We start from the raw sequence: 26,257 nt of genomic DNA on the forward strand, positions 1-26,257 counted from the left end.
CCGGCCCTGTGTGTGTGTACCCCATGTAGTGTTCTCCCCCCCCCCCCCCCCCCCCCACACACACACTCCCCCTGGAAGCAGCAGCAGGGAGGATTACTCTAGCATCTCTAGATTCTTCCAGTGCAAAGATTGTTGCAAGACCACAGTGGACCACAGACGCCATAGAGTTGGCGTGAGGTTTGCAGGGATTTTTACCCTGCTACACTTTGCTAACCCAATTGAACCCCCCCCCCCCCCCCCCCCCCCCCCAATGACTTTTAGCTTTTAAAATTTTTTTGTGTATGATAAAAGGTGCTCCAGCAAATCAGCTCCCAATGTCATTGTTTCATACACATGACAGGACTGATTGACTGGAGCACCATTTATTAAACCCAAGTACAGTAACTGTATACAGGTGATGTCCTCCACACTTTAGGTCCTAGGTTCTTCCTATTTGCTCCACATTTCGGCGTTTTATCTTCTACCGTCAACCCTGATGGAACTTCTCCAGGGTGGGGGGTCATTGTAGCTGAGTTGTCTGTGGTTGTATTCATCGGTCAGAAGTTGTTTAGGAGACAAAACAAGTTCCATGTGATTCTCCGTTGAAACCATTAAAAAATGTAGTTTAAACACTGTCACTTTCTCTCTTTATATCATAGGCTCCTATGAGGCCAATGCTAATTTCAGACATCTGGATGTTTCCCTTTATGGCAGTAAAAGCAGTTGCGGTACTGCTGTGAGTTGGGCTTGGTTGGGACGGCGGAGGATGTGCCTTGCAGCAGTATACCTGTTTTTTAAAGTGCTGCCTAAAACTTCTGCTGAGCCAGCACAGAGCAAATGGATTGACACAGGAATTGGCGAAAGCCAATATGCGGGCAAAAATGGTGGCAGAAAGATGGAGCACAGAGGAATTCACAGCCGAGTGGTAAGTGAAGGACCGATAGAGGTAGAGGATATGATTAGGCAACCAACAGAAGGCAAAGAGAGCAACTAGCACCAGGACTGTCTTTGCAACTCTTTTGCGGGACTCAATCTAGAAAAAGATAAAAATAAAAGTGATTTATAAATTGATATTTTAAAATACTGATAAATCACATGCATTACTAAACAGCTTCACCACAAAGGGATCCCTTCAACGTGACTTATGGCATAACAGAGGAGTGAACAATGCAGATAAGAGCATAGCTATTCAATTAAAAATGCCCTGATCCAAACCTGTGTTTTTTTTTTTTTTGGGGGGGGGGGGGGGGGTCACAATTTTTAAATGTCATCCAGAGCAGGACCAAAAGTCCTGGTAATCAGAGTAAAATAATTCCGTGAGTGAAAACAGTCCTCCCAGTCAATGTCAAATTTCTTTGATTTTGGACAAATAGTCTATGCCTGATAATAGGCGCCTTATTCACTGATCTGTTATTTTACAACAAACAGCTACAGGTCTATATCGAAGTTACATGTGTTATATACATTTTTCAACAATGGTAGATACACAGGGGTCCTTAAAACTTTAAAAATCATTGCATAGTCTGGGGCCGGTTTAGGCTATGCGCATGGTATAGCTGTGTGCATAATATTTGAAGTGCATCATTTCAAAGGGCGGCTTTATTTAAACATAACTGCAGCATTATACCCGCGTTCTACCGAAGTGAAACAGAAGGAGAAATAGCAACCACAACTCTGAAAACCAAAGGACTACTTTGAGTGAGTTCACTTTATCTACACACCATACAACTCCTGCCTGCATTATCTGGATATTCTTCCATAATAAAATCACCTTTTTTGATATCAGCAAGAACATTCACTGTAACCGTTAATGCTTGTATTTGCACTGTCAAACTTGAAAATGCCCAGCTGTTCCTCTAATGCCTCCACCTGTCCTGCACTTCCACTGTCAGCCAAGGTTCTGTACATGGTCCTCTTCTTCTCTCTCTCTATACGCCCTCTCTGGGTGAGCTCCCTATTAGGTACTTGTGTAATATCTGGGCGCCCAATTTTTTCATTGTATTGCATTGCATCGCATTGCATTACATGCAATATAGTGGCATACAATTCATGCGCTCGCCACACTATATAAAATCAACTCCATGCATGGTTGGATAGTGGGGGTATGAAATCACCCATGGTTGACTACACAATTAAAAATCAGGTCTTTACAATGAAAAATCGCATTGCATTGCATGCCTTAAGTAGTAGCATGCAATGAAAAAATCGGGAGCCCAGATAATACACAAGTACCCCCTTTTATGCTGATAATTCACCACTCTACCTCACATTTCCTTATCTCTCTCCCTCTATCCTCACTCATTTCCAACTGTGTCTCTGCTATCTATTCTTGGATGATCCAGCGCTTTCTTAGACTTAAAATGTCTAGGACTGAACTGATCATCTTCCCACCCTCCCGCATAAAATCCAACCATTTTTCATCCTAACAGTTTATTTATGCTCACTGCTACCCCTTCTGTGTCACTCATGTCTGTCTTACCCTTCCCTCTAGAATGTAAGCTATCACGAGGAGGGCCCTCTCTGCTCCTGTTCTCACAGCACTCTTCTTGCATTTCAACTTCAGCTTTCTTACTCACCTACAATCTGTACCTGCATCTATTCTCATTCACTTCCTTATATCTCAGCTGTATTGTGTACTGTGTACCCTGTACTGTTCTAATGTGTTCTATATGTACGGTGCTGGCTGGTACAATCACCATGTGGTGCCACTGAATGGCTGCCTGGGTGCTGCACAGCTCAGTAATTATATGTTCCCCATGTCCGTGTCCCTCATTAGAGTACATCTAGTATATATATATATATATATATATATATATATATATATATCTGTACTGTTACTGGCTACCTATCTGGCTGTGCAATCACCATGTGGCGCCATTAAATGGCTGCCTGGGTGCTGCACAGCTCGGTAAATATGTTCCCCATGTCCATGTCCCTTATTAGAATGCGTCTAGTGCATATCTGTATGTGTGATGTATATCTGTACTGCCATTGTTGCTTGTTCCTTGTACTGATAACCCTTTGTATACCTCCCAACATTTGTAGACAGTGAGTCGGGACCGGGTGCGCGCCGAAGGTGCGTGTCAAATTTTTGGGGGAGTGGTCTACTGAAAAGGGGGACGTGGCCTATATTCTCGGCGCTGCTGTGAGGCCACGGCCACATTTTTGCCATGGTGGGGGCATGCTCAGCAGCTATGTGAGCTGCAAGAATAGACGCTGTGCACATGCGCACAACGTCTATTCAATGTATTCACGGGCGACAGAGTGGGACTCCCAACTGCCCCCATGGGACACTGCCGGTGGCGGGAGGGACGCGGGAATGTCCCAAAATATCGGGACGTTCCCGCGATAAGCGGGACAGTTGGGAGGTATGTTACAGTATGTGCATTGTTATTTTTAATGTATGTAAAGCGCCTTGAGTCCTGTTGGAGAAAGTGCACTATATAAATAAAACTTACTTACATACTTTTGCAGTAGGATTTAAAATACACAGGGTGAAATTTAATAGGATGAGAGATTCAGAAAGTGAGAGATTTGGTAAGAAATCTCCAGTTTTTTTAAAGTGACAATCATTTACACTACAAAACCAGTTTAAGTTTGAAGTGTAAATGATTGCCGCTTTAAAAAAACCTGGAGATTTCTTACCAAATCTATCACTTTCGGAATCTCTCATCCTATTACATCTCACCCTGTATGTCATAAAGTGAATTGGGGATGCTGTTTTGTATAATGTGTACTGGCAGCCCTACAACATGACATAAATTAACTTAGGGCACTACTATGGGGCATAGCATTAAATAAGGCATTACTATGATTCAGAAAATGAATTAGGCGCTATTATGGGGTTTAAAATTAACAACTGTAGGAGAGGTGTCTCTCTTGAAGTATTGGGACAGGGATACTATGTGGCACACAAAGTTTTGTCTACAGTACTTGCCTGGCTATACATGTGCCACAAAATGTATAAACAGGTTTGCCATCATGGTTAAGGCTTGCTGTATTCTGTATGAGGTGTATTTACAGAATTTGGAGCACAATGCCTAAAATATAATAAATAACGTTGACATACCTCCTAATATTTGGAAATGTAAGCTCTGGGGTGTATTAGGCCATGTCCATGATCTACAAAACTCCAAGACCTGACCCATTATTTCTGTCCATGATTTTATTGTAATTATTACATTATTTAGAAATGATCCTTGCAGTCGCTACAGAAGGAGCTGCACCAGCATATACAACAACTACAGTCAGTTTCCTATATATTGTAAGCTTGCGAGCAGGGCCTTCCTACCATTTTGACTGTCTGTCACTTCCCGGTTTGTTGTATCACTGTTTCCATTTGTAAAGCGCAATTGGAGTTGCTGCGTTATATAAGAAACTGTTAATAAAAATAATACTAGTAATACTTTATAGCACGGGTGTCAAACACAAGGCCCGTGGGCCAAATCCGGCCCGCCAGACCTCATCATGTGGCCCGCGCAAGGAGACAGCACGCAGGGCAGTGTGTCCCAGCTCCTGCCTAGGCCACCTCCTCTCACCCACCCCACCGCGGCCGCCTTACCTGTTCCTCCACTGTCGGCGGCCATGTTCCTGTAGGCACATATGTATGCGGCTACAGAAACATGGCCGCCAGCCTCCACGGCTACGTGGAGGAGGGCCCGGCCGCCTGTTCCCTCTGATGCCCGGCAGTGACAGACACTGGGTGGGGACGTCATGACGATGACGCCGCCCGCCCATGCGTCTGTAGAGAAGTAGGAGCAGGCAGGGAAGCTGGACCGGGAGTCAGGGACAGTGTGGCCGCAGCAAGCAGTGAAGAAAAGCTGGAAGCCGCAGCAGTTGCAGGACAGACGGAGAAACAGTAAGTGAGGATGAGGATCACACTCACAATAAAACATATATATATATCTGCTGTTTCCTGAGGTGTCCCCGTGTATAATAGTGTATAATAATAATAATGCCATGACACCACAGGCTGCTCCTCCTGTATAATCATTTATGTGTCATGGCATTACTTTTATTATATTATACAGGGGGAGCAGTCTGTGGTGTCATGGCATTATTATTATACAGGGGGAGCAGCCTGTGGTGTCATGGCATTCATTTTATATTATACAGGGGGAGCAGCCTGTGGTGTCATGGCATTATAATTATACAGGGGGACCTACAGATACAACCGGCCCTTTGAGGGTGACCAAACTGCTGATGCGGCCCTCGATGAATTTGAGTTTGACACCCCTGCTTTATAGCCTTATTTTGTTTAAATTATTTTGGTACTTGTTTCCTAGCGCGGCCACAATCTTTGGGATCGTGTACCTTTAAGTTAAGGTACACGATCCCTGCGATGGACCCGATTTCCTTTGAAATCGGGTCCATTTTGCCGGCAAAGGAAAAAATCGGGGGCATTGCGTCGGTCGGGACCATTAACATTGGTCCCGACGCGACCGACGCGATGCCCCTGATTTTGCCATAGGCTTTAATGTTAAAATATTTTTTAACATTGAAATCATTATAATGGCACAAGATGAGATGGACTTGATTAAGTCCATCTCACATAGGAAAAAATGTAAAAAATGTGAAATGGGCCAATATGACCCATTTCACATTATATATGGCCCCGTGGTTACCCCACGATAGACGTGAACCCGAAGCGTGGCGAGCGTGGCGAGCGCAGCGAGCCCGCGAGGGGCGGCGGTGCGCGTCCTCCGACCTTTTCATTCCCCTACTATCCAAGTCGGCATGGAGTTGAGAATATATAGTTTGGCGAGCCCGAAGCGTGGCGAGCGCAGCGAGCCCCGTGAGGGGACGCGTATACCTTCGGTATACGCGTCCCCTCGCGGGGCTCGCTACGCTCACCACGCTACGGGCTCGCTGCGCTCGCCACACTATATATTCTCAACTCCATGCCGACGTGGATAGTAGGGGAATGAAAAGGTCGGAGGACGCGCACCGCCGCCCCTCGGGGGCTCGCTGCGCTCGCCACGCTTCAGGTTAGCGTCGATCGTGGGGTGGGGTTCACGGGGTTAAATTTGGGGGTCTAGGGAATATTTTACATTGAATCCAATGTAAAATTAGGTCCCAGGGACCCTATTCACATTTGATTCAATTACAAAATCGGGTCGGTCACGTCGATCGCATCGCATGCGACCAAATCGCATGCGATGCGATCGACGCGATTTTTTCGACACGACCACCCCGATTGAAATCGGTGTGGCCGTGCTAGGAAACAAGTATCATTATTTTTTTTATTAATACTTGTGCTCTGTTTTACATTGATATGTAGTCTCTAAGTTTGTACTACTATAAAAAAATAAATAACTAAATGGCTGGATTTTGACCCAACGTTCTAATTAGATGTTTTCTGGAACAGTTGTACCTTAAATACCGTTAAATATTGTTTAAATCAATAAGTACAGAGGGTAAATTTGTATTTCATTAATTCTAGCCTGATTTGGTCATATTAATACATGTTTGTTAATATCGTTAGAGCATTTATATTAATCTATTTGCTGGTTGTCCTGCTGCTCATGGGTTGAGTAACAGAATATATGTGTAGTTTGGTTGACTAAATTGGACAAGATCAATTGCAGAATGTACTATACTAGAATATGTTAGTGCAGTTAGAAAAATAAATCACACACTGGCCAGTAGGGGGCGTCTCTCAATCACATTTACCAACATTTCCATTCTTTTAACTCTATAGGGCCTTACAGATACAGTATGTGTGGTTGCATGAGGCTAACATTTTCATTTTAACATGGTACTTTTGCAGATAGAACCAATAGTGATGAGATTTACAGTGCAAAAGGAATTTCTGTTCATTCTGTTTAGGAAGTATTTAGTCTTAAATTCCAAACAAATTAAGATGTAACGAGGGCCGCATAGGCTCGAGTGTAATTAAGAGCCTGTGAATTTGCAGTAGTTAAATAAAGTTGTGAATGTCAAGATAAGGCCTGAGGCAAATAATGAGTGGCAGGTAGATCTGCCCTATGGGGTAGCTGGGGGGCGTCAGCTTAGAGAGGGGTACTTATAGGCAAGCAGGCAGGAAGGACTTCCTCTTTGAGTCTGGATTCCCACCCTCCCTCCCCTTTTAAAGTGCTACATGGGCTTTTTGAGCCTTCACCAAATTTGAATTTAGTTTGATTTACAATCGGCGGTTGAGCGCTCTCGACCAGCACTCAGGTGTGGTGTCAGGTGGTCTCCGTAGGGTATGGCCCGCCCCTCTGCCAAGAAGGTAGGCGAGTCCCGACTCAACGCGGTGGGGCGCTGGACACTTCCTGGAAGTGCCCGCGTCTGGCCCTAGGAGGGGCGTGGCATGCCGCTGCGGAGCGGGCTGTACGCACAAGTTATTTGAGTGATGCCAGCGAGTGGGGCGACCTGGTCGCCGCCATGAGGGGCATCCGCGTTTTGAGGGTGCTGGTCTCAAGTGCTTCTTCTTGCCATCCCTAAACAATTAGGGTCATACCATCTTTAAATAAATATCCTAGATGACCTTTAAACTTACGCAGTTGGTGTCCGTGTCTTATTTATTAGTTAAGGTGTCAGTGTGAGTTATTTCTAGGCTTAAGTGTTAAGTAATAGATATAAGATAAAACAGCATAATTCTCTAGGCGCCTTAGAAACATTTAATGAACAGTTGCTTAACATGTTTGTGCATAAATCTAATGATCGATGAGTTATATTTATACAAGCATCATTTTATAATATCTATGAGTTATACTTTGTGCATGATTTTCAGTCGCATGCAATCTCATACCCTCCAACTGTACCGATTTAGCCGGTACAGTACCGTTTTTTTATGGTCTGTACCGGCTAAATACAAATGTACCGAATGTACCGTTTTTTTTACATTTCCCAGCCGCTCCTCTCACTCCAGTGAAGCTGGACGGGTGCACTTGATCCAGGCACTGCGCAGGTTAAGATCTAGCCAAGTGCATTGCGGCCTGGGACAGCGTGCGTAGCGCAATGACATCACGCAGCCCACGGCCCTGCTCCCGAACGCTGCCTCACACAGGTTTTAAAATTCTTGGCGGACGCGGCGGGGCAGCAGCGTCTCTGAGGTGGGAGTTGAGCGGGAGCCCCCAGCAGCAGCGGCATATTCAGCTGGGAGGTGAGGGGGAGCGCTCAGCCGTATATTCAGCGGGGTGGTGAGGGGACCGCTGGAGTGCCTCTGTTAATTACCGTATCACAGTCAATTGTGCCTGGAGGGCCCCCCGGCAGTTGCTTCAGGAACCCACGGAGTGCCCGGCTGATATAATGAAAAAAATGGCAAATACACATTTGGAAAGGGAGCGTAACCACGCCCCCTTTATCATTGACCACGCCCATTTGCCCACAGCCACGCCCCCTTTCCAATTGTGTACCGATTTCTGTCCATGAAATGTTGGAGGGTATGCAATCTGCATGCATAAACTAGCAGACCAGGTGAAAGCCAGTATGCACTGATAAGTGTGCTACTGGGTGCGACTCAGCTAGAGTCACTTTATTTCTGCCCGGGCCCCTTCCTCTCTGTCGGCAGCAGTGTCACAGAGCGCTGTAAAGTCTAAGCACTAGAGGGCTCAAACTCTGACGTGCATATTTCCGGGAAAAATGACAAAGCGGACATTTTTCTGGTAACTTCCACATAGCTGCTGCATCAGCATGAGACTCCAGGGGTAAAAAATGGTTGCAACGTGTGTGATGTGGGCACCCCTGGTCTCAGGCGTCAGAGTGAACAGCACACATTACACCAATTATAAATATGTATACGTACATAAGTAAAGCTATAAAGTACTAGCTATTAACAAAAGGGAAGTGTTTATGCCAGGCAATATTTCTGTCAGCCACTGCAATGTACCCTTAGAATTGCATTACTGATTCGGAGTAGTATGCATAGGGGATGGTTTGTATTCTTCTTTGGTGGCAAGTGGACTGTGCATGTGCATGACAGGTCCTGTGTGCCAAAACCGCCATGCGATCCAAAGACGTACAGTAGCTGCTGTATGTACTGCGAACATCTCTGAATCAGGTTCTTAGGTTTTTTGGGGGGTTTTTGTTGTTGTTTTTGTTAGTGTTCTTTTGAACTGAAAAGAACTGATAGAAATGAGTTCCCCCACCTCTGCATGACCACTTTATGCCCTGCTAAAAGTGAACCCACAGGTACACGTTTCCAATAATTTGGCTTTCACATAGCACAACGTACAAAATGACAACCAAATATAAAAAAATGTGTTGACCACTTTTTTGTGTAGACTATTTCCAAGGGAACCTTTACCGATACAATTTTAAAACTTATTTTCCTGTTCGGCTAATCTAGCCTAATTAAGGACCAGATTTATGGGGTTATTCTAATTTAATCGGTACCCTGGGCATTCGCACGGGGGGGGGGGGGGTGTTTTCATCTGCTGGGTGTGAGCGGGCATGGCGAACTAAATATTTGCCATCCTGTTGACACCTAGAAGTGTGGGCCTTGCCCGTGGGATGGCGGCGAGGAGCACAGACCATGGAAAGGCTTAGCGTTTTACGAGCGTTCCCATTCAAATGGGCCAGTGACGTGGGTGTGGGGGGTGGGCAGTTGACGTCAGCTGCCTGCCCGCTTCCTGCACAGGGTGCTCGCAAATCTGAGACACAATAGATCTTCGAGCACTGGACAAATCACTGACCATCGAATGATTTCCCCCCCCCCCACACACAAGGCTGCGAATGGATGATTATGCAAATCATTCATTTGCAGCTGTGCGGGGGATCGTGGCATGAGGGGGGCGGGCAGTCGTGCAGGCTGCGGGCAGTGTTTAGTCCACATGTAATGATGCAAAATTGCAGCGCTACATGTGGACCAGAATAAAGTCCTTAGACCTGATCGCTCAGCTGCAAATTTTCTTGAACTGCTAGTAAATATCCGCCGCCCAGACAGAAAGAAAACTTGACAAGCCGACAATTTTCACTGTACTGCGCATGCGTTGTGGCCGCAATCCTGCTACTTTTTTCTCTTGAGCTAATAGCCATTTGCTAGGTGATTGACAGGGAGCCAGTGTCGGGGTGTTAACCAGCCATTTATCGGGAGTGCCAAGAAAAACGGTAGGCGTGCCCAAACATATTAGGAGAGGGTGTGTGATGTCAGCCCTGGCCTCAATCAGACTGATTTAAATGCAGGCACTGGATTGCAGTCCAGGGCTACTCTGCGCTTGCGATGAGTGGTGACCAGTGGAAATATAATTTGATGGTGAGTGTCTAATAAATGGTTTTGGACATTCCCAGATTCTAGGCACAAGAACAAGGCTATTTAATTGAATAGCATCTCTCCAAACAGTGGGGTGTTTGGGGTTATTGAGTAAGGATCGCAAGAGCAAAAATTTTCTCTAATGGGAAAAACCATGAGATCTGCAAATGTAACAAGTGCAGAGAGAGACAGAGTTAGATTAGGGTGAGTTATTTTGTTTCTGTGCAGATACTGGCAATTTTATTTTTACTCTGCAATTTACAGTAGTTTTAAGACTGAATACACCTCCCCAAATCTAAATCAGTGCAGTGTTCTCTCTCTGCACATGTTACATCCTGCTAGTGAGACGGACCACAATAAAATGTCCGCCCCATATAGCAAACAGTTCTCTGAAACTGTCTGCTGTATGGGGGGCGGACATTTTGTGTTGGTCCGTCTCCATAGCAGAAGAATGAAGCCAGCAAGGGAGTCGGGACCAGCAAGACAGGTAAGGCTGCGGGCGGGGGATGGGGGAGCGGGTTGCGGCGGGGGCGCCGTCAATTCATAGTTACACCACTTATGCTATTATCCCTATAGATTGTAAGCTTGCAGAATCAACCTCCTACCTCCAAGTCTGTCTGTTGTTACCCAGTTTGTTATATCACTGTCTACTATTGTAAAGTGCAACGGAACCTGCTGCGCTATATAAGAAACTGTAAGTAAATAAATAAATTATCTGAATTCCAAATATAACAACCTACTTGTCATAGACTATAGAGACTGCATCTATTACACCTCTCTCCCAGGGCCGCTAATTGGTTGGTGCTGTGGGTACAGCTGTCCTGGGCCCCGGTCTCTGGAAGGGCCCAGGCAGCTTATTTTGCCCACCGCAACTCCACCGACTGCCTCCGCTGTGCTCGGTTCTCTGAACAAAGCAGGTCCCGTAGCGCAGGCTTATTCAACCCAGGACGCCGGCGGGCAATTTAAATGCTGCACCAGCTTTTGAGGCAATCAGAGCTCGCGTACCGGCAGCCAATCATAGCGGCCGCCGGTATGCGAACTCTGATTGGCTTACCAGCCAGTGCTGCATTATAATTGGCCGCCGACCTCCTGAGTTGAAGAAACCTGCGCTCCGGGACCTCCGGTCTGCAGCTCAGCGGAAGAGGAGATGGGGGAGCAGGAGATGGGTTACGGTAAGTCAAATGAGGAGAAGGGGGGGGGGGGGACGACTGGAAATGAGTCCCAGGCCCCAAAATTCCTGATAGCAGCCTTGCTCTCTCCTACACTCCCAGATGGATAAGGTAGTGGAGAAGGAGTCCTACTTTTACTGTGTTACTGTGCAATTATAAGAGGGGAGAGGACAGGAGGGGAGAGAAGAGTCTGCACACTTCTAAATTAAAGCCTGTCAGTTCTGGCCCGTTTGTCCGCAATATTGTAATATTGGGTTTGCGGAGGTGCTATCTGGGGCAACCATTCATAGTCACACAGGGGAAAGGAGAAAAAAAGCAGTTGCAGGACTTAGGAAAAGGTGACCCTAGGGTCGCACAGGAGCGCTAGTGTACTTCAATAATTATAGAATTCCTTATGTGAGTACTATCAATATATAGATATTAAAAACGATCACCCTTTGGGTAGAACTGCAGCCCCTTATCCATACCTCCCAACTTTTGACCTGAAGAAATAGGGACAGCACCCGAAAAGGGGGCGGGGTGTATGCAAATGAGGGCGCGGCTTATGCTAATTAGCCGCGACCTCATTTTCATACGAGAATAGACGCTGTGCGCATGCGCACAGCGTCTATTCTACTAGATTGGGGGGTCTCCCAACTGCCACCCCCCGCAGCGGGACAATGCCTGCCGCGGGTGGGACAGCGGGACAGGACCCGAAAATCGGGACTGTCCCTCTAAAATCGTGACTGTTGGGAGGTATGCCTTATCAGAGGTATTGTGTTCCTCTGTTGAAAGAACAACTTGGAGGTGATAGAAAACTATCATAAGGTGGCGCTGTTTTACCACAAAGTACAATTAAACATTTTTGTGATACAGTGCTTATACAGTGTTCAGATGTATTTTTGAGGCATTTAGACAATAGTTACCAGTCCCTTAGTGGTGTTCCTTGTAATTGGGGTAATTTTCAGAGATATTGTCCACTTTCCTTATATCCGAGGAAAGTTCTCATGGGTCCCAATAATCTTGGAAGCCCGATACAGCCTGGTACCAGTACCCTGCTATGCTGCAATTATCAGCGAATCCACCTTTACCATCTGGGGAGCACATTTGGCAAACAAAGCCTAAAGGAGAGTATCTTTTGGACACTTAACCCCTTCCCGACATTTGACGTACATTTACGTCATGGTCGGGAAGCACTTCCCGACACATGGCGTAAATGTACGTCATGGATTTAAACTGTCACCGCGTCTATAGACGCGGTGACAGTTTCAACATGTCTGCTGTCCCTGACAGCAGACATGTCCGTGCATGCCCAGGGGGGGCTGCGATGCCGCCCCCCCGTCGGCGATCGCTGTGATTGGCTGTTCAGTGTGAACAGCCATTCACAGCGTTTTCCTGTGTCACCGGCGAATAACGTTCGCCGGTGACACGGGATCAGAGGTGATTGGTGCTGTAAAGTACAGCACCAATCACCGCGGGGTGTAAGGGTGACACTGGTGTCACCCCACCTCACCCCGCCCGCCCCCAAAGGCCGTGATTGGTCCGTCGGACCGACGGACCAATCACAGCCAAGGAGGGGGATTTAAACTAACGGTGACTGCACTGCAGACGCCATTCCGGTCTGGAATAGCGTGCAGTGCGGTCACCGTACCCCCCTGCCGCCATACTGACCAGAACCTTGCTCCATACTTGCTCCATACTTACCTGATCGCTGCTTCATCACTGCTTCCTGGATCCTGTTGCTACTTGTGCCTTCCTGTGAAATTGTGCTGCTGCAGTGTACTAGCTAGATAGAGAGATAGATAGAGAGATAGAGAGAGATAGAGAGATAGAGAGAGATAGAGAGAGATAGAGAGAGATAGAGAGAGATAGAGAGAGAGATAGTGTCAGAGAGTGCTATATTTTGTGCTGCTGCAGTGTGATATAGTTATAGATAGAGAGAGAGAGATAGAGAGAGAGAGATAGATAGAGAGGCCTAGTGACAGAGTGCTATATTTTGTGCTGCTGCAGTGTGATAGTTATAGAGAGATAGAGAGAGATAGAGAGAGAGAGATAGAGAGAGATAGTGACAGATTGTGCTATATATTTTTTATATAACTGACTGCTGCCCCCTCCTTTTGTGCTGATCAGTATAAATTAACTGATCAGCAACTTTTTGGGGGCGCAGGTTTTTTTTTATATATAGATATACCTGTCAGTGCTGCTGCTGCAGTGTCATAGAGTGATAGATAGTGAGAGATAGAGAGATAGAGAGAGATAGTGACAGAGAGTGATAGAGAGTGCTAAATTTTGTGTCTGCTGCCCCCGCCTTTTGTGCTGATCACTATATCTGAGGTGATCAGCAACTTTTTTGGGGGTACAGAGGTTTTTTTTTTTTTATATATACCTGTCAGTTGCACCAAAGGTTGTGCACCTGCTGCACCTCACTGGTAATCAGTGTCGCATCACTGATCACCTTTTTTTTTTGTGTGTGTGCTGTGGGGTCTTTTTTTAATTTTTTTTTTACACACACTGTGATTTTGTGGGTGTCCTGTGGCCGCTGTGCGCTGATCAGTGACGTACATCACTGATCATCTTTTTCGGCACAGGGTTGATCTATTTTTTTTTTTGATCAAATTCCTGTTGCCTTTGAGCGCTGTTCAGTGACAGACGTTACTGACCAACATCTGTGCTCAATTTTTGGCGCAGGACCTTTTTTTTTTTTTTTAACCCCTTACATTTTTTATTTTTAACCCCTTCATTTTTTTTTTTTTTTTTGGTATAAAGTATTTTTTTTTTTTCTGCACTACATACACACTACACACTACATACCCCCCGGATTGAAATAAAGTTTGTACCCCCCCCTACACTATACACGTGTTGAAACATTTCACTACCAGTAACACAAAAATAAAAATGGCATCCCAAATGTCCTCCCAAATGTCCTCCCAAATGTCCTCCCAGTCATCCAGGAGAATGTATTCAGTGGAGGAGGCATATGCCATGCTTGCTTCTGACTCTGACACAGCCAGTGATGCAAGCGGGGAATTTGAAGGATTTGCCTTAAGCTCCTCTTCCTCCTCTGGTGATGAGGGACCCCCTCAAAGACGCCCCCGTAGAGCAGCTGAGACCCCCCCCCCCCAATAATTGATCTCGTATGGACCCCACCACCAGACAATTTTGAGCCCCAGGTTCCTGAGTTTTTGGCCAAGCCAGGAATCCAATTTGATTCCACAGGTCTCAGAGAAATTGACTTTTTCAAATTATTTTTCTCTGATGATTTTATAAATTTAATGGTGGACCAAACTAATTTATATGCCCAGCAGTTTATTGCTCAAAACCCCACGTCATCATTTGCTAGGTGGACCCCTGTAGATGCAGTAGAGATGATGACGTTTTGGGGTCTGGTGTTTCATATGGGCATAGTAAAAAAGCCAGAAATTAGGCAATATTGGAGTACAGATGTTCTGTACAGTACTCCATTTTACCGTATGGCCATGACCCGGACTCGATTTGAGACAATTCTTAAATTTATACATTACACCGATAATGCACAGTGCCCACCCAGAGATGATCCCACCTTTGACCGGCTATTCAAAGTCAGGCCGGTCATTGATCATTTCAGTGCCAAATTTGAAGAGGTGTACATCCCTGAAAAATTTATTTGTATCGACGAGTCCCTTATACATTTTAAAGGAAGGGTTAAATTCCGCCAGTACCTTCCCAGTAAGAGGGCAAGGTATGGCATAAAAATGTATAAACTGTGTGAAAGCACCTCAGGGTACACCCACAGGTTTAGGGTTTATGAAGGGAAGGATTCAAGAATTGAACCGCCAGAATGCCCCCCCTCCCTCGTAGGTGTTAGTGGGAAAATTGTCTGGGATTTAGTGCACCCCTTCCTGGATAAAGGTTATCACCTCTATGTGGATAACTTTTACACCAGCATCCCCCTGTTTAAGGCCCTTGGTTCAAGAGGTACAGCAGCTTGCGGTACTGTGCGCAAGAACCAAAGAGGCCTCCCAAAAACGCACATTGCCCAAGTAATGAGAAGGGGTGAAAGCAGGGGAATATGCAACGAAAATATGTTGTTGGTCAAATATAAGGACAAGAGGGATGTCCTTATACTGACAACAATTCACGGAGACAGTACCACCTCCATCCCTGTACGAGGTACCAGTACCCACACCTCCAAACCTAATTGTATCCTGGATTACAATAGGTACATGGGCGGAGTGGATCTTTCAGATCAGGTACTGAAGCCGTACAGTGCCCTGCGGAAAACAAAAATCTGGTACAAGAAGGTGGCCGTGTATATCATCCAGATGGCACTGTATAACGCTTACGTGCTATTCCGTTCTACCGGCCAGAGGGGGACATTTATGCACTTTCAAGAGGAAGTCATAAAGGGCCTAATATTTGGGAACCAGCAGGCAGAGGGCCCCAGTACTTCTAGTACTGGTCCCCGTATTGTACCAGGGCAGCATTTTCCTGATGAAATCCCCTCCACTGGAAAAAAGGGCAGGACACAAAAAAGGTGCAAAGTTTGCTATAAAAAGGGAATAAGAAAGCAAACTATTTTCCAGTGTGACACTTGCCCCGACAAACCCGGCCTATGTATAAAGGAGTGTTTTAAAATATACCACACATCTATGGAATATTAGGTTCATAATTTCACCGTGCTTCGGGGGTCTTGCTAATGCCACATAGCACCCACCATTCATTCCACCAGAATCTGAGCCGCAAAATCCAAAAATCACTCCTTCCCTTCTGAGTCCTGCCATGCACCCAACTGGTATTTTTTGGTCACATGTGAGGCATTGCCGTACTTGGGAGAAATTGGGACACAGATTTTGGGGTGCTTTTTCTCCTTCATTCCTTGTGAAAATGAAAAATTTTGAGCCAGAACTGCATTTTTGTGTAAAAAAATGTAATTTTTCATGTTCACTGCCCACTTGTATCAAAATTGGTGAAACCCCTGGGGGTTTGAAATGTACACTATACCCCTAGATGAATTCCCTGAGGGGTGTAGTTTGCAAAATGGGGTGACTTGTGGGGGGGTTCCACTGTATTGGTGCAACATAGCACCCACCATTCATTCCACCAAAATCTGTGCTGCAAAATCCAAAAATCACTCCTTCCCTTCTGAGTCCTGCCATGCACCCAACTGGTACTTTTTGGTCACATGTGAGGCATTGCCGTACTTGGGAGAAATTAGGGCACATATTTTGGGGTGCTTTGTCTCCTTCATACCTTGTGAAAATTAAAAATTTTGAGCCAGAACTGCATTTTTGTGTAAAAAAATGTAATTTTTCATGTTCACTGCCCACTTGTATCAAAATTGGTGAAACCCCTGGGGGTTTGAAATGTACACTATACCCCTAGATGAATTCCCTGAGGGGTGTAGTTTGCAAAATGGGGTCACTTGTGGGGGGTTCCACTGTATTGGTGCTTTGGGGGTCTTGCTAATGCGACATAGCACCCACCATCATTCCACCAGAATTTGTGCTGCAAAATCCAAATATCACTCCTTCCCTTCTGAGTCCTGCCACTTTTTGGTCACACATGAGGCATTGCCGTACTCGGGAGAAATTGGGGCACAGATTTTGGGGTGCTTTGTCTCCTTCATACCTTCTGAAAATGAAAAATTTTGAGCCAGAACTGCATTTTTGTGTAAAAAAATGTAATTTTTCATTTTCACTGCCCAATTGTATCAAAATTGGTGAAACCCCTGGGGGTTTGAAATGTACACTATACCCCTAGATGAATTCCCTGAGGGGTGTACTTTGCAAAATGGGGTGACTTGTGGGGGGGTTCCACTGTATTGGTGCAACATAGCACCCACCATTCATTCCACCAAAATCTGTGCTGCAAAATCCAAAAATCACTCCTTCCCTTCTGAGTCCTGCCATGCACCCAACTGGTACTTTTTGGTCACATGTGAGGCATTGCCGTACTTGGGAGAAATTGGGGCACATATTTTGGGGTGCTTTGTCTCCTTCATACCTTGTGAAAATTAAAAATTTTGAGCCAGAACTGCATTTTTGTGTAAAAAAATGTAATTTTTCATGTTCACTGCCCACTTGTATCAAAATTGGTGAAACCCCTGGGGGTTTGAAATGTACACTATACCCCTAGATGAATTCCCTGAGGGGTGTAGTTTGCAAAATGGGGTCACTTGTGGGGGGGTTCCACTGTCTTGGTGCTTGGGGGGTCTTGCTAATGCGACATAGCACCCACCAAAATTCCACCAGAATCTGAGCTGTAAAATCCAAAAATCACTCCTTCCCTTCTGAGTCCTGCCATGCACCCAACTGGTATTTTTTGGTCACATGTGAGGCATTGCCGTACTCGGGAGAAATTGGGGCACAGATTTTGGGGTGCTTTTTCTCCTTCATTCCTTGTGAAAATGAAAAATTTTGAGCCAGAACTGCATTTTTGTGTAAAAAAATGTAATTTTTCATGTTCACTGCCCACTTGTATCAAAATTGGTGAAACCCCTGGGGGTTTGAAATGTACACTATACCCCTAGATGAATTCCCTGAGGGGTGTAGTTTGCAAAATGGGGTCACTTGTGGGGGGGTTCCACTGTATTGGTGCTTGGGGGGTCTTGCTAATGCGACATAGCACCCACCAAAATACCACCAGAATCTGAGCTGCAAAATCCAAAAATCACTCCTTCCCTTCTGAGTCCTGCCATGCACCCAACTGGTATTTTTTGGTCACATGTGAGGCATTGCCGTACTCGGGAGAAATTGGGGCACAGATTTTGGGGTGCTTTTTCTCCTTCATTCCTTGTGAAAATGAAAAATATTGAGCCAGAACTGCATTTTTGTGTAAAAAAATGTAATTTTTCATGTTCACTGCCCACTTGTATCAAAATTGGTGAAACCCCTGGGGGTTTGAAATGTACACTATACCCCTAGATGAATTCCCTGAGGGGTGTAGTTTGCAAAATGGGGTGACTTGTGGGGGGGTTCCACTGTATTGGTGCAACATAGCACCCACCATTCATTCCACCAAAATCTGTGCTGCAAAACCCAAAAATCACTCCTTCCCTTCTGAGTCCTGCCATGCACCCAACTGGTACTTTTTGGTCACATGTGAGGCATTGCCGTACTCGGGAGAAATTGGGGCACAGATTTTGGGGTGCTTTTTCTCCTTCATACCTTCTGAAAATGAAAAATTTTGAGCCAGAACTGCATTTTTGTGTAAAAAAATGTAATTTTTCATTTTCACTGCCCACTTGTATCAAAATTGGTGAAACCCCTGGGGGTTTAAAATGTACACTATACCCCTAGATGAATTCCCTGAGGGGTGTAGTTTGCAAAATGGGGTCACTTGTGGGGGGGGTCCACTGTCTTGGTGCTTGGGGGGTCTTGCTAATGCGACATAGCACCCACCAAAATTCCACCAGAATCTGAGCTGCAAAATCCAAAAATCACTCCTTCCCTTCTGAGTCCTGCCATGCACCCAACTGGTATTTTTTGGTCACATGTGAGGCATTGCCGTACTCGGGAGAAATTGGGGCACAGATTTTGGGGTGCTTTTTCTCCTTCATTCCTTGTGAAAATGAAAAATTTTGAGCCAGAACTGCATTTTTGTGTAAAAAAATGTAATTTTTCATGTTCACTGCCCACTTGTATCAAAATTGGTGAAACCCCTGGGGGTTTGAAATGTACACTATACCCCTAGATGAATTCCCTGAGGGGTGTAGTTTGCAAAATGGGGTCACTTGTGGGGGGGTTCCACTGTATTGGTGCTTGGGGGGTCTTGCTAATGCGACATAGCACCCACCAAAATTCCACCAGAATCTGAGCTGCAAAATCCAAAAATCACTCCTTCCCTTCTGAGTCCTGCCATGCACCCAACTGGTATTTTTTGGTCACATGTGAGGCATTGCCGTACTCGGTAGAAATTGGGGCACAGATTTTGGGGGGCTTTGTCTCCTTCATTCCTTGTGAAAATGAAAAATTTTGAGCCAGAACTGCATTTTTGTGTAAAAAATTTAATTTTTCATTTTCACTGCCCAGTTGGACCACAATTGGTGAAACCCCTGGGGGTTTGAAATGTACACTATACCCCTAGATGAATTCCCTGAGGGGTGTAGTTTGCAAAATGGGGTCACTTGTGGGGGGGTTCCTAAATTTTAGCATCTTATGGTGCCTAGAAACCTACATGGTGCCTAAAAAATAATCTCATAAAAAGGAGGCTCCAAAATCAAGTAGGTGCTCCTTCTATTATGAAGCCTGTGGTTTGGTCAACGTGCACACTAGGGCCACATATAGGATATTTATGAAAACAAAAGATTTGGGGGAATCAATTTTTAGTCACATTTCTCTAGTAAAATGTACTGTGTTCCTTAGAAAAATGTATTAAAATTGCAAATCTGCAAAAAAAATGAAATTTTGAAATTTCACCTACACTTTGTTTTAATTCCTGTGAAACACCTAAAGGGTTAACAAACTTCCAAAATGCTGTTTTGAATACTGTGAGGGGTGCAGTTTTTGAAATGGCATCATTTATGGGGGTGTCTCACATACAAGTCCCTCAAAGTCACATCAGAACTGAACTGGTCCCTAAAAAAATCAGTGTTTGAAATTTTCTTGAAAATTTGAGAATTTGCTATTCATATTGTAAGCCTCCTAGTGTCCAAAAAAATTAAAAGGAAGTTGAAATAATGATGGAAACATAAAGTAGACATATGGTCTATGTTAGTTATTAACTATTTTGAGTGGTAAGATTATTTGTCTCACAAGCAGAAAATTTAACATTTTGCAAATCGCTAAATTTTCCATTTTTTCACGACATTTTGGTATTTTTCACAAAAAAACACAGACTGTATCGACCCAAATTTACCACTAATTTGAAGTACAATGTGTCACGAAAAAACAATCTCAAAATCACTGGGATAAGTAAAAGCAAAAAAAAGTTATCCCCACTTAAGTGAGACATGTCAGATTTGAAAAAAATGGCTCTGTCAGGAACGCAAAAACTAGCTCTGTCAGGAAGGGGTTAAACCTGGAGTTGGTCCACAATTATTGGGACCCATGAGAACTGCTCGGATATAGGGAAAGTGGACAATATCTCTGAAAATTAACTATTGGTAACTATTGTCTAAATGCCTCAAAAATACATCTGAACACTGTATAAGCCTCATTTGAAATAATTACCTCGCTCTGCATAGTTAATATATGCTTTATATGTTACATGTTGTCTGTCTTGTATGTTTATTTGAGTGTATATGAATTGTATTTTAATATGCTTTTTTATTAAATAAGTGATATCACAAACATGTTTAATTGTACTTTGTGGTAAAACAGCGCCACCTTGTGATAGTTCTCTATCACCTCCAAGTTGCAGGACTTGAATGCACACTTTAAAGTGTGCATCCAAGTCCTGCACTGCTTTTTTTCTCCTTTCTCCCTGTGTTACTGTACAAATCAATAATAATGGGTGAATTGTTTTAAAAAATAGCTTTGAATGACGTGGCCAGGGAACCTCTTACTGGAGGATATCCAATATGCAATAATGTGGCAGTAATTATTTTTTTAAGAAACAAAACTTGTTAGTTTCTCACAGGGGGGTTTCCAAGTACCTAGAAATCCCTGGCTGCGAATCCATCAGACAAAACAGAGCTGGGGCACCTGTACAATGCGGCTGTGGCAGCTCGCCTGACAGTGGCAATCGGGCGCTCTGCCATGAATCCTGCGCACTACTGATTCCCCCCTCCTCCTGTTGCCAACAGAAAATTCTCCATAGAGGTGTCAGCTCAGTACTCCTGACTACCTGGCTGCTACTTAACGGCAGTGTTGTTTCCTGCTGACAGAACCCCCCAGTGAGCTCACTGCTCGTTTCTGTGGCTCCACCCACTCACTGCATTTCCCCACAATATAGGGACTAGGAGGAAGGGGGTCACTGTCTGGCTGGGGATTTACTGTAAAACACAGGCACAGATCTCCTACAGCCAGTGACAAGTGTGACTACCTAAACTGAATGTGACCACACAGAATAATCCCTGCTAGCTGACCTCAGTCAATTGGTCAGGCTCCTCTTACCACACCCACTATTATCAGCTTCATACTGTTCCTGCAAGTTAAAAAGGATCTCCCTGTTTGGCATAGCTGGCATCAGCGTAAACCAGATATATAAGAACTGCCAGTTCTGGATGCGGTTAACATCCCTTCAGTCAGGATCCCAGCATACAGTATACCAGCTGCCATCAGAACATCGGCGACGGTACTTTGAAAACATCAGGATGCCGACTCCAGAACCCCAACAGCCGACATCTTGAATGGTGATTATGCAGGCAGCACTATCAAGCAGCCAGGAAAGGGTGGTGGGTGGTAGAGTTAGGCACTACTGGGGGTACTTAGGGTAAGACTACAGGAAGGGGATGATAGGCACTTATACAGTGGGGTACAATGTGGTGAATGGGGTTAGGCACTAGAGGGAAGGGTTATTATCAGGCTGCAAGGTTGGAAGGGTTAAGGCCCATACACACTGGGTGACTTTGAGCTGAAAGCCGCTCAAAACAGCATGTTTGAGCAGCTTTCAGCTCAAAGCCGCCCAGTGTGTATGGCCCAGCGATGAGCGCTGCTGCGTGCTCCCGCATCATCGCTGGGAAAGCTGTTCATCTTCTGGTATTACCAGCAGATGAGCGGCTTTGAGGATGGTTTTGCATAGCACTGCACTATACATAGCTGTCCTCCCCCGTCTGTCTGCGCTGGGCAGGGGGAAAGCCACTTAGTGTTTCCCCCAGCGATGAAGGACAAGGAGATAATCGCTGTCCATACACACTGGGCATAGTCACCCAGTGTGTATGGACCTTTAGAGGGTGTGGATTAGAGACAGGGTACATACCTGTATGAAATTACTGTGGGTGAGTTGATTTACATAAAAATTTAATATTTTATTACTATGAGTATATAATAATTGCACCTGAAGACTAAAATCATAACATATAGCAAGTGAGGCACGTCAAAATATTAATAGAAAGTCCTAAAATCTGATTCGTCTGATGTTTCTGAAGGCGATCCATAAACTGAGCAATTCACATGCAATTGTGGCTCTTTTCCTGTGCTTGTGTCAATCAATCGCAGGAACAGAGCCCAAATTGCACGTGAATGACAGCAGGTAGGATGCGATGCGCATCACACCGCAGCCTGCGAGTTGCCCCAGCTGCAGAAGCAAACTGTTGGGTTGCTCCCGAGCCAGGGTAGGATTGGTTGGGATCGCATGAGACCTTCCAGGGTGGCTCAAGGGGAAATTGCAAGCGACTTCTCCATACATGGTTACCTTGAGGAAGTTGTGGGGATATTTGATTGATGGAAAGCCCCCCCATACAAATCCTGCCCCTGTGTTCTAACATATTATGTATATACCGTTGGCATAACACATTGGTCCCAATGTATTTGCCAAACCTGTTAAACACAGCACAGTTTAGACATTAATACTAGACCATGCAAATGTAAGGAATCTGCCCTCAGTTTTACTGATAAATTGCATATTGGAGGACTGGTATATAATGATGGCCTTTATGAGGCTGAAATTATAATGGTAACAAAAGTTACAATTATAAAGCTTTGAGGGCAAAAAAATAAAAAACTGACCCTATCTGTGTTTAATTAATTCAAAATAACAAACCTGCTTGCGGGCGTGGGTGTGTTCTTCAGCTGGCATGTTGCATGTGCTTCTGTACAGTGTTTTCGCAATGAGAAAATAATATGCAGAAATAATTGACAAGGGGATGATGTAGAACACCAGGAAACACATGAGAGAATGAGCCTCCTGCAGGATTTTTTCAGAAACTGGATAAGGGGCGCAGGCTGTGAAAGACGTGTTCTTGTCAGGGCTCCTGAATTCATACAGATCAGAGAATACTGCTTCTGGGGCTGCGAGCAACATGGATATCATCCAGACACAGATTGCCTTTCCGCACGTCTTCAGTACTGCATCTGAGGTCTGCAGTTCCAAGGGCTTCACTATGGCTCTGTATCTGCACAAATATTAAAGAACACAGACAGATGCTCATTCCTCTGGCACAGTGACTTTTGGCACATATCGCGGTACATTTTACTAAGATGGGAGTTCTACTAACAACGGATCAGAACCTACTTCTTATTTAGTTAGTACCTTCTAGAAGGTATTAAATACAATCTGAGCTGTTGCTATGGGCAACATCCCATCTTCAATAGAACGCCCATTTTAATAAATTTACCCGACTATATCCATTACAAATTAACAATTAAATAGGCTGTATTATCTCCCAGTTTGCTTTTCATGAAGACATCCTTTAATTCATATCAATAATGTATATTTTTTATATGTATTAAATACACACACACACACACACACACACACACACACACTTCAAAGCTATCTTATTTAAAGATCTCAATTTTTATTATGTTTACTCTCTAGTTTTAAATTTTTGCATTGAAATCTAACAATGCTGATTACTAACACTTTATAGTGCTTATTTCAATTGACTTTATTATTTTTTTCTTTAATATCTGCATTTTATTTAACAATATACTTAAAAATGTATAACTATAAACATAGCCAATATAGGATGAAAATAATGTAAATCCTTTTTCATTGTGTTCAATGTTTTTGTCTTATTAGAAATGTATTAATTCTATAAGCCAGATGGCAACAGGCATAAGTAGTGTACACACGGTGCAATTCATTTTCTATTCGATCCCTATTCGATCGGGATTGAATCAGGATTGAATTGCACGGCGCAGCGTACACATTCGATTTTGGAAATATAGTACAGATCTGTATTATATAGTCTTGCTTGCACAGTATATTTTTCTATTCGATTTCAGTGCCGCGGGGCAGTGCATTGTGATCGAAAGCGCTGAAAACCTTTTCGATTTGATTTTGCTTATACAGTATTAGCAAAATCAAATAAATAGACCAAATCGAACCGTGTGTACGCCACATTAAACATATTTTATATATGATTATAGTTGATTTAACAGCCCATTTTATATTTGCACTGCATTATACATTAAGGATAATGCACTGCATGATATACCTAAACTTCAGATTTTCTATAGCATTAACCCTGCGTTTCACAGCCTGTTTTTAGTTTTGTGTGTTCTTTTCACATAATAGTACAAGCTTTGGTAATATTTAGTTTAAATACATCTGCTCCAGGAATGTCATGTTTGTGTGTCTTCAATAGAAATTTGTAATTAATGTTCCTTGAATGTTTTCAAATGCCAATGTGCTCTTTAATTACAAAACTGTTATTGAAACTTATGTCCCAATTGCCATTGTCCACTATTAATTTCAGGGAATATACAGTCCACCTTCTTGTCCCTCCCTTGCACTGTATGCTCTCTCTCGTAGACTGGGTGCAGGATCACTGCTTCTGTTATCTGCTTTTGTCCTTTTAAACATCAAACACACACACACACACACACACACATATATATAACTGGGCAAAAACATAGATACATACAGAATAAATCATGTAGTTGTGTAATCTACATTTAAACTAGAGTACCTTTAAACTGTATTAAAATCTTATATTACAATTATTAGTTTTTTTTTTTTAACCCTTTAAGTGCCAAGGGAATTTGACAAAATAGTGTTGAAAATTGGCAAGCAACCTGTTTTTAATTGACCCCCTGAGAGCCAACATTGCTGTGAGAGATCCTCAAAATATCCGTTAAAAATGCCAGCGCCGCTCACAGCGACTGTTCTTTTTTAGGGTGCAATATTTAACTCAACTTCACTTCATTGACTTGGCCGTATCTGTATTTAATTATACTAAAAGAAAAGATGCCGAGAGTGATGCTGGCATTTTTTTAGCAGATACTTCGAGGATCGCTCACATCAACATTGGCACTCAAAGGGTTAACTCAGTACCTGGGTTCACTTATAATCCACAAATAATAAAAATAAAAGAAAGGTAACAAGTACCTGTCAGCACTAAGGACAGTCAAGGTAAATACTGACACCCCGACAGAAGTGAGCTGTATGAAAGATATAACCTTGCAGCCGGTCCTTCCAAAAAGCCACGTGTCCACCATATAGCGGGAGGCATCCACCGGAACACATGTCAGGAGAAGAAGCAAGTCTCCGAAAGCAAGGCTGGTGATGAAGATGTTGGGTACTGTTTGCATCGACTTAATCTTGAAAAATACTTTGATAAGTATAGTGTTCCCAAGGAGACCAACTGAAATGATTAGAGCATATGTGACAGATATTATTGCCAGTATTTCTAAACCAGGAGACAAATCGTCATCTTCTCGGTAGAACGTGCCACTTGCATTCCCATACATCAGGCGAGCGGTGCCATTTGCAGCAGATGACAATGTCTGGTTAAGTGAAAGAAGATTTGCCGGCATATTTTCTTCTTCTTTTTTTTTTTTTGTAAGTTTCCTTCTGCGTTATGTTGAATTGATGAGCAGCATAACTGTAGACACTAATGCACACTTTTAGTATCTCAGTTGCACTTGGAGCATTAAAATATGTACATACTCCCTCTAGGCTCTCAACTAAGGAACGTCATACAGAACCCAACAGTTTTAAAGAGTGGTAGTGCTCACAATTCTGCTGTGAGAAGTGTGGGAGGCGCTGCAAATTAATACAGAATTTCCACTCAAGAATCCTGGGAAAATGGGTTCTGTTCCTATTGCTGCCAGTTCAATCAGTTCCTCTCATTGATTATGGCAAAGATAATAAAACATTTTCTTTGATGCAGCATCGCATTGTAATATAAATGGTAAATGCTAGCTTGGAATAAGTAGCTTTAAAAAAGATAAGATGAAGCATTTGATCATATATTAATGTGACTGTGTGATTAATTTACGCATATTTTGTTTTAGGAAGTATGAAGGTTAACGGCAAGAGACAAAAAGGACACTACAGTATATTAGAGATGATTCTATTTTTTTTTTTAAATAATGTTAAGGTCATTTACCACACAAGCAAACTATGG

At 43.9% G+C, this 26,257-nt stretch overlaps 1 protein-coding gene across 1 annotated transcript; it reads right to left on the minus strand.

Moving 5' to 3' along the window:
- Nucleotides 1-229: 229 nt before the first annotated feature.
- BRS3 (bombesin receptor subtype 3) lies at nucleotides 230-25,850 on the minus strand. The gene is made up of 3 exons (XM_083159491.1): nucleotides 25,237-25,850; nucleotides 22,945-23,296; nucleotides 230-1,012 (listed from the first exon to the last, which is right to left on the minus strand). The coding sequence occupies exons 1-3, from the start codon at nucleotides 25,662-25,664 to the stop codon at nucleotides 605-607; spliced, it is 1,188 nt and encodes a 395-aa protein (XP_083015617.1). The 5' UTR covers nucleotides 25,665-25,850; the 3' UTR covers nucleotides 230-604.
- Between the last annotated feature and the right edge of the window lie 407 nt (nucleotides 25,851-26,257).

Source organism: Crinia signifera, chromosome 9 (assembly GCF_055691185.1).
Source record: "Crinia signifera chromosome 9, ASM5569118v1, whole genome shotgun sequence".
NCBI classification, from domain to species: domain Eukaryota; kingdom Metazoa; phylum Chordata; class Amphibia; order Anura; family Myobatrachidae; genus Crinia; species Crinia signifera.